The sequence below is a fragment of the Nerophis ophidion genome, linkage group LG28 (assembly GCF_033978795.1).
Source record: "Nerophis ophidion isolate RoL-2023_Sa linkage group LG28, RoL_Noph_v1.0, whole genome shotgun sequence".
Taxonomy (NCBI): domain Eukaryota; kingdom Metazoa; phylum Chordata; class Actinopteri; order Syngnathiformes; family Syngnathidae; genus Nerophis; species Nerophis ophidion.
The window spans coordinates 11,316,923-11,334,287 of record NC_084638.1 but is presented as its reverse complement, the minus strand read 5'-3'; the positions used below and the strand labels follow the sequence as shown (position 1 = coordinate 11,334,287).

At 40.2% G+C, this 17,365-nt stretch overlaps 1 protein-coding gene across 6 annotated transcripts in view; it reads right to left on the bottom strand.

Annotated features, from left to right (window-relative positions):
- Positions 1–17,365, bottom strand: part of chd8 (chromodomain helicase DNA binding protein 8) — a 141,281-nt gene that overhangs the window by 33,049 nt on the left and 90,867 nt on the right. For all 6 annotated transcript variants that reach the window (XM_061890571.1, XM_061890574.1, XM_061890573.1 and 3 more), the window contains 5 exons: positions 12,699–12,901; positions 12,470–12,626; positions 12,318–12,407; positions 6,564–6,667; positions 6,326–6,449 (listed from right to left, as the gene is read on the bottom strand). In XM_061890571.1, the coding sequence (XP_061746555.1) occupies positions 6,326–6,449; positions 6,564–6,667; positions 12,318–12,407; positions 12,470–12,626; positions 12,699–12,901 (678 nt within the window). The remainder of the gene's footprint in view (positions 1–6,325; positions 6,450–6,563; positions 6,668–12,317; positions 12,408–12,469; positions 12,627–12,698; positions 12,902–17,365) is intronic.

Sequence of the window (17,365 nt, the reverse complement as noted above, 5' to 3'; positions counted from 1 at the left end):
TTTTATTATTATTATTGTACCGCCGCCTCTTTGAGCTGTGATTTGACCCCTTTAACATGCTTCAAACCTCACCAAATTTAACACACACACACACCAGGACTGGCGAAAATTCCCACCTAATGAAAAAAACAAAACTCAAAATTGCGCTCTAGCGCCCCCTGGGAAAAAAAACACACAGACAAAACTGCTTGTAACTTCAGTTAGGAATGTCGTAGAGACATGAAACAAAAACCTCTATGTAGGTCTGACTTAGACCTACAAAATACGCTAATTTAATCTACACAAATATTACTCTACTGGTGAGAAATATTCTGAAATATCGGCTATAATCGTATTTAGGAACCGAATGTCCCTTTGGGACAGAGGACCCTATTTTATTTCTAAGGTTTTATTATTATTATTATACCGCCGCCTCTTTGAGCTGTAATTCCACCCCTTTAACATGCTTCAAAACTCACCAAATTTAACACACACATCAGGACTGGCGAAAATTGCAATCTGATCAAAAAACCAAAACTCAAAAATTGCACTCAAGCGCCCCCTGGGAAAAAACACAGAAAAAACTGATTGTAACTTCCGTTAGGAATGTCGTAGAGACATTAAACACAAAGTTCTATGTTGGCCTGACTTAGGCGTAGACTTCATACACTGACCTTCAGCAAAAATCAACAGGAAGTTGGCAAAAACCCCTTCAAAACAAAAGTTTCCTAAAAAATGCAATTTTTGCCTCTATGAGCTGTAATTGGACCCCCTTAAAATGCTTCAAAACTCACCAAACTGGAGATACACATCAGGACTGGCGAAAATTGCGATATAATAAAAAACCAAACCCCAAAACTCAAAATTGCGCTCTAGCGCCCCCTAGTAAAACACACAGACAAAACTGCTTGTAAGTTCCGTTAGGAATGTCGTAGAGACATGAAACAAAAACCTCTATGTAGGTCTGACTTAGACCTAGATTTCACACACTGACCTCCATCAGCAAAAATCAACAGGAAGTTGGCAAAAACCCCTTTAAAACACAAATTTCCTAAAAAAATGTAATTTTTGCCATTATGAGCTGTAATTGGACCCCCTTAAAATGCTTCAAAACTCACCAAATTTAACACACATCAGGACTGGCGAAAATTGCAATCTAATAAAAAAAAAAAAAAAAAAAAAAAAAAAAATCAAAATTGCGCTCTAGCGCCCCCTAGGAAAACACACAGACAAAACTGCTAGTAACTACCGTTAGGAATGTCGTAGAGACATGAAACAAAAACCTCTATGAAGGTCTGACTTAGACCTACATTTCATACACTGACCTCCATCCGCAAAAATCAACAGAAAGTTGGCAAAAAACCCTTTAAAATAAAAGTTTCCTACAAAATGTCATTTTTGCCTTTATGAGCTGTAATTTGACCCCCTTAAAATGCTTCAAAACTCACCAAACTGAACACACACATCAGGATTGGCGAAAATTGCGATTTTATAAAAAAGCCAAACCCCAAAACTCAAAATTGCGCTTTAGCGCCCCCTAGGAATAAAACACGGACAAAACTGCTCCTAGGAAGAAAACACAGATACAACTGCTTGTAACTTCCAGTAGGAGTGTCATAGAGACATGAAACAAAAAACTCTATGTAGGTCTCACTTAGACTTACATTTCATTCATTTACATCCTTCAGCAAAAATTAACAGGAAGTTGGCAATTACACCTTCAAAACAAAAGTTTTGTAAAAACCCGTCACCTTTTTTCAAACATTATCTCCTCTGAGCGCGTTTGTTGTGTCGGCTTCAAACTCGCACAGGAAAGAGATTGAACCCTTCTGATTAAAAGTTGCGCAAAGAGTTTTTCTAACTGCTCCGGTTTTGATTTTACGAGCCTTCAAAGAACTGCTGCGCTGCTGCCGTCTCAAGATGGGCGCTTAAAAGCAGGAAGCACCGGTGCAAAGTAGGTAGGTACTGTGCGGGTAAAGATATGTTGACTAGGTGAAAGAAAGAGGCACCAGTGTGACCCCAGGATGCAGGGAAGGTAGGTAATGTGCAGGTAAAGATATGTTGAACGGGTAAAGGCAGGAAACACCAGCAAAAGTCGGTCCCGTCCATCGCTGCTTGCAGCTTTAATTTCAATTGTGTCCTTAAACAAAAATAGTCAACATACTAGACAACTTGTCCTTTAGTAGTAAGTAGGGGTGTAACAGTACGTATATTCGTATTGAACCGTTTCGGTACGGGGGTTTCGGTTCGGTTCGGCGGAGTACCGAACGAGTTTCCACATGGACATATTAAGTAGCGTACCACACGTTGTGTAAACAATGCATGTTGTGTAAACAATGCACACCGAGGCACAACACACGGCATGCTAGTAGCGACCGGGCTACGATAGACTGACCAGGGTTTCCCACACATTCATTTATTTGTGGCGGCTCGCCACGAACGAATTATGGCCGACACAAAAAAAAATAAAATTTTTAAATAAAATTAAAAAAAAATAATAATTTTTTATTATTATTATTTTTTTTTCCGGCTTTTGACTTGCTCAACCGCTCATAAAAGCAATGGGACTGTCTGTGAATGGAGCTTGTACTTACATATTATATAAATATGTAAATATTATATAAATATGTACATAAAGTGTTGTAATTATATTCCAACTCCACGTTCTTCTTGGTCATCGCGGCCGCCGCTGCCCCCCCGCCCGTCCACACCACCACAAATAGATGCCTGACCTGTGGGAAACACTGACTGACCGTACCTCCTCTTTTCACCGGACATGTCCTCTTTCGCGGGGCTGTCCGGGTGGAGTTTCTTAAATGCCTCAAATGTCCGGCATTTTAAGTTAGGGTTGCGTGTATTTTCAATGTACGTTCAGGGTTAAGAAGGGGTTGAAAACAAAACAAATTGTGCACGGAGCAGCAGCATTCGTGAGGGAGGGGCAGAGACAGAGAGAGCGAGAGAGTTATGATAAACGCGCGTGCGTCGCCAGGCTCTGCTTTTTACCCATAGATTTATCAGATTTTATTTTTTATTATCTTTACCAGGGGTTGTAGATTAACTACGATCAAAGTATGTGACAGGACGTCGGAAATGTGTAATAAAGTTGTACTTTATATCAGAAAAAAATGGGGATGCAAACGGTACAAAACGATGCTTATATCTTGTTATCTGTCATTCATTCATCACCCGTAGGCTCGTAACACTCAATCTCAACAACCACAATGCACCTGCTCCCGCTCCTTTTTCTACATCCGGTTTGCCGCAATGCATTGTGGAACATGCAGTATTTTAGTTAACCCTTTGTTAGGCTATAAAATAAAAAAAATAAAAATAAAGTGTCAGTGTTTCTCAAATAATGAATATCAAATACATGTATAAATCAAATCAATTCACTTTTAACTCTTTTTAGCTGTAAATAATAATAGATCAATTTATCAGCAATTAAATCTAGCATGCAAATTGTGAATGATCATCACTCATGAACTACTTAACCCAAAGTAGTGTCAAAAGTGTGCCCCGGAGGCCCACAGCCAATGTTTTAAAGGTCCACGGCACATTCTAAAAATACTATTAAAATAAACAAAAAACATAATAAAAATGAAATAAAAAAGCTTAAAAGTTATATGTAATTTAGAAAAAGTTGCTATTTTGACTAATAAAACAAAGCTGCTTTTTTTTTTTCTTTCAAACTGTCACTGCTCAAAACATAATATTGCATCAAAATCAATGTTATTATGAATTATTGACCTATCCAAAGTTCCCATTACGTCATATCAAATATTCCACTAAGAGAAACATTTTTGTGGAAGATTTTGCAAATTTGGTAAATAAGTACCCCAAAAATTCATAGTTTGTTGTTTTCTTACTGTACCGAAAATGAACCGAAACGTGACCTCCAAACCGAGGGACTTATCGAACCGAAATTTTTGTGTACCGTTACACCCCTAGTAGTAAGTAAACAAACAAAGGCTCCTAATTTAGTCTCCTGACATATGCAGTCACATATTGTGTCATTTATCTACCTATTTTGTCAACATTATTAAAGACAAGTGGTAGAAAATTAATTCAGGCCTCTTTGTTGTTAACAACAAAGGGGCACTACCTAAACCAGGCCTGAGCAATTATTTTGACTCGGGGGGGCCACATTTCGAGAAAAAAAATGTGTCTGGGGACCGGTATATCTTTTTTTAGGAACACTAATACAAAACCTTACAATAATGTCTGATTGAATGCTAAAAACGTTATGACAGACCGCCTTAAAAAACGTAATGAAATTTTACATTTTTCTATGAAGGATAAAACACTGAATATTGACAAAATGTGAATGCCACACCCCCTTTCCATCTACATATTTTACAATCACGTGAAATGCAACAAAGTATGTGTCAATGAAAAGGGCATTTTATGACTTTTCTTAATTTGATTACACGCTATAGTATGATTTTATCGCATGATTTTTGTATCCCTTTAATATAAAGTAGCCAGGGACTGCAGATGGAAATGAGCTATTTGGCTATAATCTGGTACAGTACATATCTGTGTTTGAGCTTAATGTTTCTGTGCAATTTTCCCTTTAAATAAAGATTAAACTAGACTAAACAATTCTAAAAAATTTCCAGGATTTCAGTTCAACCTGAGCATTCACACGCAATTCCTTCAGGAATTGCCTCATCGTCGGCATGGCATTTATGAACTGGATTGGATATACACAATTAGCATCGGGAGTTGCCACTAGACTACCCAGCATGCCTTGCACTTTATAAACCAGGCCTGGGCAATTATTTTGACTCGGGGGGCCACATTTAGAGAAAAAAAATGAGTCTGGGGACCGGTATATCTTTTTTTAGGAAAACTATTACAAAACCTTACAAAAATGTCTGATTGAATGCTAAAAACGTTATGACAGACCGCCTTAAAAAACGTAATGGAATTTTACATTTTTCTATGAAGGATAAAACACTGAATATTGACAAAATATGAATGCCACACCCCCTTTCCATCTACATATTTTACAATCACGTGAAATGCAACAAAAATGCAACAAAGTATGTGTCGATGAAAAGGGCATTTTATGACTTTTCTTAATTTGATTACACGCTATAGTATGATTTTATCGCATGATTTTTGTATCCCTTTAATATAAAGTAGCCAGGGACTGCAGATGGAAATGAGCTATTTGGCTATAATCTGGTACAGTACATATCTGTGTTTGAGCTTAATGTTTCTGTGCAATTGTCCCTTTAAATAAAGATTAAACTAGACTAAACTAACTAAACAATTCTAAAAAAATTCCAGGATTTCAGTTCAACCTGAGCATTCACACGCAATTCCTTCAGGAATTGCCTCATCGTAGGGCATGGCACTTATGAACTGGATTGGATATACACAATTAGCATCGGGAGTTGCCACTACACTACCCAGCATGCCTTGCACTTTATAAACCAGGCCTGGGCAATTATTTTGACTCGGGGGGCCACATTTAGGGAAAAAAAAATGTGTCTGGGGACCGGTATATCTTTTTTTAGGAAAACTATTACAAAACCTTACAATAATGTCTGATTGAATGCTAAAAACGTTATGACAGACCTCCTTAAAAAACGTAATGGAATTCTACATTTTTCTATGAAGGATAAAACACTGAATATTGACAAAATATGAATGCCACACCCCCTTTCCATCTACATATTTTACAATCACGTGAAATGCAACAAAGTATGTGTCAATGAAAAGGGCATTTTATGACTTTTCTTAATTTGATTACACGCTATAATATGATTTTATCGCATGATTTTTGTATCCCTTTAGTATAAAGTAGCCAGGGACTGCAGATGGAAATGAGCTATTTGGCTATAATCTGGTACAGTACATATCTGTGTTTGAGCTTAATGTTTCTGTGCAATTGTCCCTTTAAATAAAGATTAAACTAGACTAAACTAACTGAACAATTCTAAAAAATTTCCAGGATTTCAGTTCAACCTGAGCATTGGAGCATTCACACGCAATTCCTTCAGGAATTGCCTCATCGTCGGCATGGCATTTATGAACTGGATTGGATATACACGATTAGCATCGGGAGTTGCCACTAGACTACCCAGCATGCCTTGCACTTTATAAACCAGGCCTGGGCAATTATTTTGACTCGGGGGCCACATATAGAGGATAAAATGTGGCTGGGGGCCTTTATACCAAGTAGTTACAGGATCATACATTGGTCATTTTCAAAGTTTCAATGCATTTCAATGGGCGTGGCTGTTTGGCAATACAAGCACTCATATCCCGCAGTACCACTGTATATCAATTGCAGCAAAATTTCACCAAAAAAAAAAAAACTGTTAGCATGACTCACTCGTCTCCCAGCTCGCCATCCCCTATGTGTTGCTCCGCATCGATGGCCTTGTCGTCGGGCCGGCCAACCTTCTCCAGGAAACACAGGCGTCCGTCGGCGCGCATGGTGGTGTACATCTCGTAACCTAGTAACATAACACGTTGACGATAAAAAAACAAAACGTGATGGAACGCACTAGCGGTAGAGAACTTAGCCACCAACTTCTGGAAAAGCTTTGCCGTTCTTAAAGTCTTCTTACCGTGTTTGAAAACACCCGCCAGCAGAGAGCGGTCAGCCTCAGCATCCCACCATCCTGCAGGGACCTCTTGCTGCTCCATCTCCGGTATCCAGATGTCCACATCTCTGAAAAACAAATGCATGTACTTATAAAAGACTCACATTTGTTCGTCTACCGCTGACAACAGGGAGAAAGAGGTCTCACTCTGTGCATCGCTCTCAGCACCATTTAACGTGAACGCTGTAAGCCCTCTTTACAGTCACTCACAATCTTTGTTTTGGTGGGCATATAGTCAACTTTTCACATAGGAAGCACAGACAGCCTCGCTACTCGTCGGTAAGAAGAGCCGCAAGGTAACAAATATTACGATATATACCATATTTTTCGGAGTATACCGTATTTCCTTGAATTGCCGCCGGGTATATAGTATGCGCCTGCCTAAAATTAGTGCCGGGTGAAATTTGTTTCGCAAAACAATTAGCGAATGCTTAGCATTACCGCCGGGTCAAACTCGTTTCGCCAAAAAATTTGCATATTTCTAGAATTTCCGCCGGGTCAAACTCGTCACGTCACGAGTGACACTTCACTTCCCCTGTCATCATTTTCAAAATGGAGGAGGCTGATTTTAATCATTTGAAATCGCATAAAGGGAAGACGATTAAGAGCTATTCAGTTGGATTTAAGGACCAAGCTATTGAATATGCTAAAAAGAACAATAAGGAGTTATGTTTTATTAATATACCGTAGCTGCGTGTGTCAAATATGTATCATTAAATGGTGGTAGAGGGCGCTAGTGATCCTTCTTGCGACTACTCGGCTGCAGAAGAAGTGACAACAAGCAGCAAGAGTGAGCAGCGACCCTTTATTGTTTCCTCTCGCTTGCACTTTTAACATGGAGGATTACATATCAAAAATAAAACAGTTTTCTAAACTGGACTTTTAATCGAAGCAGGAGGTGATAAAGGAAGATCTCCATCGAGATAGAGAAACTTTTAAAACTGAAGAAAGATAAGGAAGACTTCTATAAACAAGTTATCGATGCTTTTGATCAGAAGGAGCTGCGCATGGACTTCATTTATAAGCAGAGGTGGGTAGAGTAGCCAGAAATTGTACTCAAGTAAGAGTACTGTTACTTTAGAGATTTATTACTCAAGTAAAAGTAGGGAGTAGTCACCCAAATATTTACTTGAGTAAAAGTAAAAAGTATGTTGTGAAAAAACTACTCAAGTACTGAGTAACTGATGAGTAACCTGTTTGTTTAATGATTACGCCAACAAATAATGCACAAAAACATAAAAATAGCAATGAGCAAATTCATAGCCAGGAATATCTCTTAAGCAACTAAAACAATAATATATATTAAATAACAATACATGAAAATAAAAAAAAATAAGGCAAATTGAGCCACAATAACTTAACAGCACCATAGGCTCAGCAGGCATTCATTGATTGATTGATTGATTGAAACTTGTATTAGTAGATTGCACAGTACAGTACATATTCCATACAATTGACCACTACATGGTAACACCCCAATAAGTTTTTCAACGTTAATCAATTACTTAATAAATGACCAAGTCGAGGTGATCTACCTCATATATATATATATATACACACACATACATTTATATATACAGTATATAATTTATATTTATTTATTTTGCCATTGTTGTTGACATGTTAAAGGTGTTTTAATGAATATACATGCATGTTTAACATATAGATTCCTATCTTTCATGAAGACAAGAATATAAGTTGGTGTATTACCTGATTCTGATGACTTGCATTGGTTGGAATCAGACAGTATAGTGCTGATAATGTCCACATTTTCAAATGGAGGAGAAAAAAAGTTCCTCTTTTCTGTCTAATACCACATGAAAGTCGTTGGTTTTTGGCATCTTATTTGTCCAGCTTTCATATTAGTTTTTATACACTTTACAAGAAATACATTGGCGGCAAACTCCGTAGCTTGCTAGATTGTTTGCGCTGGCTTTCGGAGACTCTTATTTTGTTAACGCAGGCGCGATGGAGCGGCGCTTTTATTGTGAAGACAGGAACTGTGCGATCTGTCTTTTGGCTTTTGACGGGAAGTACGGTTGAAATAAAAAGTGTCTTGTTTCCTTTACACTTTTGATTGATTGATTGATTGAAACTTTTATTAGTAGATTGCACAGTACAGTACATATTCCGTACAGTTGACCACTAAATGATAAAACCCCAATAAGTTTTTCAACATTTTTAGGTCGGATTCAACGTGTGACGGTCACGTGACCGCCTGGTTTTGTTTGATTGGTCCAACGTCACCAGTGACTGCATTTGATTGGTGAAACGCAAGCATGCGTGGTTCCTACTTTGAATGCGTGTCTGACAAAATCAAAACAAACAAAGCGTGCATTAATAGATTGATTAAAAAAAAGCAGCGAGTAGCGAGCTGATTGTAGATAAATGGAGCGGAGTAAAAGTAGCGTTTCTTCTCTATAAATATACTCAAGTAAAAGTAAAAGTATGTTGCATAAAAACTACTCTTAGAAGTACAATTTATCCCAAAAATGACTCAAGTAGATGTAACGGAGTAAATGTAGCGCGTTCCTACCCACCTCTGTTTATAAGTAAAGGCAAGACCATAATAACATGCTTTTCATGATGGTATCCTTACATCACTCTCAAATTTTTAAGCGCAGGAATAAATTTACTGCATGCCTTTGGTAAGTGCCAGAGTAAGAGGAGGTTTTAAAATAATTCGCGCATGCTTGCCTTTACCGCATGCCTTTGGTAAGCGCCGGGGTGAGAAGAGGTTTTAAATCAGGGGTGGGCATTACGTCGATCTCGGAGGGTGTGTCAGTCGATCTCAAGCCAGGCATTAAAAAATAGACATAAAAATGAGCAATCATCAATCATACCAAGACTTCACTTTCGTCAGTTGTTTGACATTCTCGGCACCCGAGGATCTTGTGAGATGACGCTGGCTGCTGCGAGCTCATATTTAAGAAAAAAAATCCCTAACAGGGCGGACGCAGAGAAACACTTTTTATTTCTAGAGACTCCGTACCTACTGTCAAAACTCTAAAGACCGACTGCACAGTTCCTGTCTTCACCATAAAGACCTGCTTCATCCTGCCTGTGCTAACAAAATAAGAGTCTCAGAAAGCTAGCGTGCACAAGCTAGCAAGCTACGGAGTTTGATGCCAATGTATTTCTCCCCCGCCCTCAGCGACCGCTTTCTCACTTGCTTGCCCACCCGCACTCTCACTGACGTCACTCACCTGCTGCCAGACAAAGGGCCACACACATATGCTACTCTCATAACAAAGTGTTTAAATTTTTTTTAAACTAGACAAACAAGACAATGGCGTTTTAAAATCGTGTTTTTATCACCTTCGTCTTTTAGTAAAGGTTAAACCGTTTTTATCTTTTAACCTTTTTGAACAAGTGGTGCATGCTTTTATTTCAAGTGGCCTGGACTACTGCAATGCACTTTATGCTGGCATTAGCCAAAAAGCTCTCTCCCGGTTGCAGTTAGTCCAGAACGCGGCAGCAGGACTTTTAACAGGGGCCAGGAAACGCCAGCATATAACCCCAATTCTTCAGAGTTTGCACTGGCTCCCTGTTCATTTTAGAATTGATTTTAAAACATTGCTGTTTGTTTTTAAATCTTTACATGGACTGGCACCTCAATATATCTCGGACCTCATCCAAATTTACATTCCTGCGCGCGCTCTGAGGTCTGAGAGCCAGTTCCAGCTCGTGGTGCCCAAGACCAGACTTAAGACCAGGGGAGACAGGGCCTTCTCTGTGGTCGGCCCTAAGCTCTGGAACACTCTGCCCCTCCATGTTCAAACTGCTTCCACAGTGGAGTGTTTTAAGTCTCGTCTTAAGACCCACTTTTATTCTTTGGCTTTTAACATTACGTGAGTTGTGTGGTCCTCTATCCTCTGTGTTTTTTATACACTTGGATTTCTATTCTACTGTTTTAATTGATTTTACCCTTTAAAACAGGGGTGCCCATTACGTCGATTGCGAGCTACCAGTCGACCGCGGGGGGTGTGTCAGTCGATCTCCAGCCAGGCTTTTAAAAAAAATAGACCTAAAAATGAGTGATCATCAATCTTCACCAAGACGTCACTTAAATGACATTCACGGTACCGGAGGGTCTTGTGAGATGACGCTGGCTGCTGCAAGATCATTATTATTAAAATATGACCGAGAGGAAGGCAAGAAACACTTTTTATTTCAACAGACTCTCACGCCGTACCTTCCGTCAAAACTCTAAAGGCCGACTGCACATTTCCTATCTTCACAATAAAAGCCTTGCTTCATGCTGCCTGCGCTAACTAAATACAGAGTCTCGGAAAACTGGCGTGCACAAGCGATCCCTCCGAAAGCTGGCGTGCACATCACTTGTGCACGCCAGCTTTCCGAGACTCTTATTTTGTTAGCGCAGGCAGCATGAAGCAGGGCTTTTATTGTGAAGATAGGAAATGTGCAGTCGGCCTTTAGAGTTTTGACGGAAGGGACGGCGCGAAAGTCTGTTGAAATAAAAAGTGTTTCTCGCCTTCCTCTGTCATTTTTTCATAATAATGAACTGGCAGCAGCCAGCGTCATCTCACAAGACCCTCGGGTGCCGTGAATGTCAATCAAGCAAGCTACGGAATTTGCCGCCAATGCTTTTCTTGCAAAGTGTATGGAAGCTGGATGAATTAGATGCCAAAAAACAACCACTTTCATGTGGTATTGTACAGAAAGGACAACTTTTTTTCTCCTCCATTTGAAAATGTGGGTGTTATCATCATTACTGTCTGATTCCAATCAATGCAAGTCATTAGAATCAGGTAATACACCAACTTATATTCTTGTCTTCGTGAAAGAAAGACGTCTATATGTGTTACACATGCTTGTATTATAATTAAACACATTTAACTTGTTTACAAAAATGTATCTTTCATAAATAAATAAATATAAATGATATATATAAATGGGGTAGATCCCCTCGAGTTGGTCAATTGAAAAGTAGCTCGCCTGCAGAAAAAGTGTGGGCACCCCTGCTTTAAAATAGTTTTTAATCATATTTGTTTTTATAGGTTTTATATTTATTTATTTTTTGTTTTTATTCAGTCATTGGTGGAGCATAATATATATATATATACTTTTTTTATTTTATTCTATTTATTTATTTATTTTTTTACAATTGTTTTTAACATGGCTGTGCAGCACTTTGGAAACGTTATTGTTGTTTAAATGTGCTATATAAATAAAGTGGATTGGATTGGATTGAAAAACGAGTATGCAAGTTGGACAAATGAGATGCCAAATCCAACCACTTTCATGTGGTATTGAACAGAAAGGAGGAATTTTTTTTCTCCTCCATTTGAAAATTGCGGACGTTATCAGCACCACTGTCTGATTCCAATCAATGCAAGTCATCAGAATCAGGTAATACACCAACTTATATTCTTGTCTTCATGAAAGAAAGGAATCTATGTGTGTTAAACATGCTTATATTATCATTAAACACCATTAACTTGTTAACAAAAATGTCTCTTTCATAAATAAATAAATATAAATTATAAATAGGAATGAGGTTGATCTCCTCGACTTGGTCAATTGAAAAGTAGCTCGCCTGCAGAAAAAGTGTGAGCGCCCCTGTTTTAAATGAATTAGCGCCCCGGCGGCAATTCAAGGAAATACGGTATTTTCATCTTACTTAGATTTCAGTTTTTGCAGTGTAGGCCACTAAGTCATGAACAATGTGCCAGCGTAGGACCGACGACAGCGTACCTGATGTCTGCCCCTTTCAGGACCGAGTCGGCGTGGTCACCGATCACCTCCTGCTTGAGGTAGTAGAGCATCCGCACCCTCAGCAACACCCTGGGAGAGGAGAAACGTTGAGTGACGACAACGCACACTTGACAAACGTCAATTATCCTGACTTGTTGCACTGGTGCTTGAGGTGCTTGCGGTAACTGTCGTCCAGCAGCAAAGTATCGGGGTTATACTTGCGGATCCACTCCACTTTCTGCACGTCAAACGTGCTCTGGGCTTTTACCCTCTTGCCCTTCCTGCCCCGGGGCACAGGGATGGAGAGGCCTGCGCAGACAGACAACTTGTAAGTATTTGCATTGACAGCGAGAGGCGGGTGGTGTGTGTGCGTCCTCCTACCAGAGTGGTTGAGCAGTGTTTGGGGTTCACGCCCATTCTCTGGGGGTGTGATGAGTTCCCAGATGAAGCTCTTGATGTTCTCATCGCCGCGATAGTGCAGGAGGCAAAACACCAGGATGACACGGCAGATGGTCTCCACGTCGCGCTCGCTCAGGCGGCGCTTACATCTGGCGTGGGACAGGATGTCCCTCCAGCGCCCCCAGCTGGAAGACAAAAAGGGTGTGACTGAAGGGCCCCCGTGATCATTGACTCAAACGGGGGGGATATTTGTCAATTTGCACATTTTGGGTTTGAAATAAAACACAAGTGGATGTATATGTGTTGCTTTCTACTGGAACTACGATTAAAGCCTCATTCCAAAATGGAATAAATTCATTTTTGTCCTGAAAATTCTGCACACAATACCTATAATGACAATATAAATGATAAAACGGGTCGTACTTGTATAGCGCTTTTCTACCTTCACGGTACTCAAAGCGCTTTGACACGATTTCAACATTCACTCATTCACACACGGATGGAGGGAGCTGCCATGGAAGGCGCTAACCAGCACCCATCAGGAGCAAGGGTGAAGTGTCTTGCTCAGGGCACAACGGACGTGACGAGGTTGGTACTAGGTGGGGATTGAACCAGGGACCTTCGGTTTGCGCATGGCCACTCTACCACTGCGCCATGCCGTTATATAATATATTACCTTACCAGTGGGAGAGTGGCCGTGTGCAACCCGAGGGTCCCTGGTTCAAATCCCACCTAGTTCCAACCTCGTCACGTCCGTTGTGTCCTGAGCAAGACACTTCACCCTTGCTCCTGATGGGTGCTGGTTGGCGCCTTGCATGGCAGCTCCCTCCATCAGTGTGTGAATGTGTGTGTGAATGGGTGAATGTGGAAGTAATGTCAAAGCGCTTTGAGTACCTTGAAGGTAGAAAAGCGCTTTTCAAGTACAACCCGTTTTATTTATTCATAAGTGAAGTGAAACATATTTATATAGCGCTTTTCTCTAGTGACTCAAAGCACTTTTACATAGTGAAACCCAATGTCTAAGTTACATTTAAACCGGTGCGGGTGGCACTGGGAGCAGGTAGGGTAAAGTGTCTGGCCTAAGGACACAACGGCAGTGACTAGGATGGCGGAAGCGGGGATCGAACCTGGAACCCTCAAGTTGCTGGCACGGCCACTCTACCAACCGAGCTTTACCGCCCGTATATAAAAAAAAGAAAGAAATCCCAAGTATTCACAGCCCTTGTTGATGCACCTTTGGAAGCAATTAAAGCCACAAGTCACTGTTTATTGCTGCATTCATCTTTCCCTCTATCCTGAGAGTGCAATACTTTTTCTATAACATGGACACTACTGCCTAGTTTCTCTTGTTATATTCTTTTTTTACCGTTATATTTTTATTCTCATTGTTGCTTTTTATTTTTCTATTTTGTTTCCATTTATACCCCCGTTATTTACGTTTTACTTTTTAAATTCTATCTCAACTCTGTACACTGCTGCTGGAATTTTAATTTTCCTGAGGGAACTCTCCTGAAGGAATCAATAAAGTACCATCTATCTATCTATCTATCTATCTATCTATCTATCTATCTATCTATCCATCCATCCATCCAACTGGTCTCCCAGTGAGGTTAGAGAACAGAAGAATAGGTGATTATTTACATTTTAACAGAAGTGTAGATAGAACATGTTAAAAGAGAAAGTAATCAATCAATCAATGTTTATTTATATAGCCCTAAATCACAAATGTCTCAAAGGACTGCACAAACCACTACGACTACGACATCCTCGGAAGAACCCACAAAAGGGCAAGGAAAACTCACACCCAGTGGGACGCCAGTGATAATGCTGACTATGAGAAACCTTGGAGAGGACCTCAGAAGTGGGCAACCGAGCGGGTCTAACATGATACTGTGAAAGTTCAATCCATAGTGGCTCCAACACAGCCGCCAGAGTTCAGTTCAAAGCGGATCCAAAGACAGCAGCGAGAGTCCCGTCCACAGGGAACCAGTAAAAGAGAACGTAAGCAGATATTGACAGTAAATGAACAAGTAGATTAATAATTCATTTTCCACCACTTGTCCTTAATAATTTTGACAAATAATATGATGTAAAATGACAATATGTTACTGCATATCTCCCGTCCAAAGGCAAAACCTAGTAACTCACTTCTAGTTGATTTTGAGAAAACAAAGGAAAACCGATCTATCTTGATGCTGTCTTACAAAGATCTACAGAGTCATCAAACGTATAGATGTTTTCTTGAGCTTTCATTTTCTTGCAGATTGAATCTGCTCTCATGAACCTGTGCGCTTTCTCCAGATATTTTATCACAATCTCGGGTGGGCCCCATTCTGCGTTTGCACATTGGGCAAGAGCCCAGCGTCCAGTTTTTATTTGGACCTCCACAGTTATCTGCCCAAAAAGAGTATGCAAGGGGAAGAAGAATCAAGAACAATACATTGTAACAATACAAAGTCTGCGGGCTATAGAGCGTTTTCCGTTCGGGCTCCAGTACTCTGGAATGCCCTCCCGGTAACAGTTCGAGATGCTACCTCAGTAGAAGCATTTAAGTCTCACCTTAAAACGCATCTGTATACTCTAGCCTTTAAATAGACCTCCTTTTTAGACCAGTTGATCTGCCGCTTCTTTTCTTTTTCTCCTCTGTCCCCGCCTCCCTTACGGAGGGGGTCCGGTCCGATGACAATGGACAAAGTACTGGCTGTCCAGAGTCGGGACCCAGGATGGACCGCTCGCCTGTGTATCGGTTGGGGACATCTCTACGCTGATGATCCGACTCCGCTTGGGATGGTTTCTTGGGGACGGGACTCTTGCTGCTGTCTTGGGTCCGCTTTGAACTGAACTCTCGCGGCTGTGTTGGAGCCACTATGGATTGAACTTTCACAGTATCATGTTAGACCCGCTCGACATCCATTGGGGGGGTGGGGTTGCCCACTTCTGAGGTCCTCTCCAAGGTTTCTCATAATCAGCATTGTCACTGGCGTCCCACTGGATGTGAATTCTCCCTGCCCACTGGGTGTGAGTTTTCCTTGCCCTTTTGTGGGTTCTTCCGAGGATGTTGTAGTCGTAATGATTTGTGCAGTCCTTTGAGACATTTGTGATTTGGGGCTATATAAATAAACATTGATTGATTGATTGATTTAATGAAGGTGCTTGCAACGTCCTGGGCCAATCTTCCAAATATCCCCTCGTGCCATAATATCACATAATCAGGTTGACCGTCGGCCCACATTGGTGCAAATGTCTCATTAAAGACAATAAGGCGACTGACAAAGAAGCTCCGATCGGTCCCTTGAGATACTAGGTTTTTCTGTTGTACCTACGCGGTTATGTGGTAGTTGCTAGGTCCTGCCGTGTGCGTAACAGCTTACTTACGGAAAAAATTACAATATCGCACACACTAATGTAAAGCATAAATTATTATCAGCTCAGTTTTGACCAAAATCGAGTTACTGGGTTTTGCCTTTGGATGAGAGATATGTCAGCAGACTAATTAGAAGCCTATGTTTGTTTGCTTACAACTAAAATAAAAGTTGTCTTGTATGTTCACTATTTTATTTACGTACAAACTTGCAAAAATAAACATATTTGATGTACCCTAAGATTTTTTTTGTTCAAATAAAGCCGATAACGCAAATTGTTATTCGGAAGAGTATCAAAATAATTTTGGTACTGGGACAACAATAGTACATGAACTTTGTTAGTTTTTAATTTTTGACAAATTTGCAAAAATCTAAAAAAAAACAAACCCTAAAACACTTCACATAGGTCAATAAGGGGTATTGTGTGTAGAATTTTGAGGACAAAAATTAATGAAGTCTATTTCGGAAATAGTTAACGTACTGTGGATACTTCCCAGGTGCACTCTAGGTGTGCGCTAGCAATGGAAATTTAAACGAGACCGAACTAATCCAATAAGTGGTAGTCAACATCAGAGCGGCTTCACGGTGGCAGAGGGGTTAGTGCGTCTGCCTCACAATACGAAGGTCCTGCAATCCTGGGTTCAAATCCAGGCTCGGGATCTTTCTGTGTGGAGTGTGCATGTTCTCCCCGTGAATGCGTGGGTTCCAAAGACATGCACCTGGGGATAGGTTGATTGGCAACACTAAATTGGCCCTAGTGTGTGAATGTGAGTGTGAATGTTGTCTGTCTATCTGTGTTGGCCCTGCGATGAGGTGGTGACTTGTCCAGGGTGTACCCCGCCTTCCGCCCGATTGTAGCTGAGATAGGCGCCAGCGCCCCCCGCGACCCCAAAAGGGAAAAAGCAGTATAAAATGGATGGATGTTTGTTTTCTTACTACTAAAAGACAAGTTGTCTTGTATGTTCACTATTTTATTTACGTACAAACTTGCAAAAATAAACATATTTGATGTACCCTAAGATTTTTTTTGTTCAAATAAAGCCGATAATGCAAATTGTTATTCGGAAAAGTATCGAAATAATTTTGGTACTGGGACAACACTAGTACATGAACTTTGTTAGTTTTTAATTTTTGACAAATTTGCAAAAATCTAAAAAACAAACAAACCCTAAAACACTTCACATAGGTCAATAAGGGGTATTGTGTGTAGAATTTTGAGGACAAAAATTTATGAAGTGTATTTCGGAAATGTTAACGTACTGTGGATACTTCCCAGATGCACTGTAG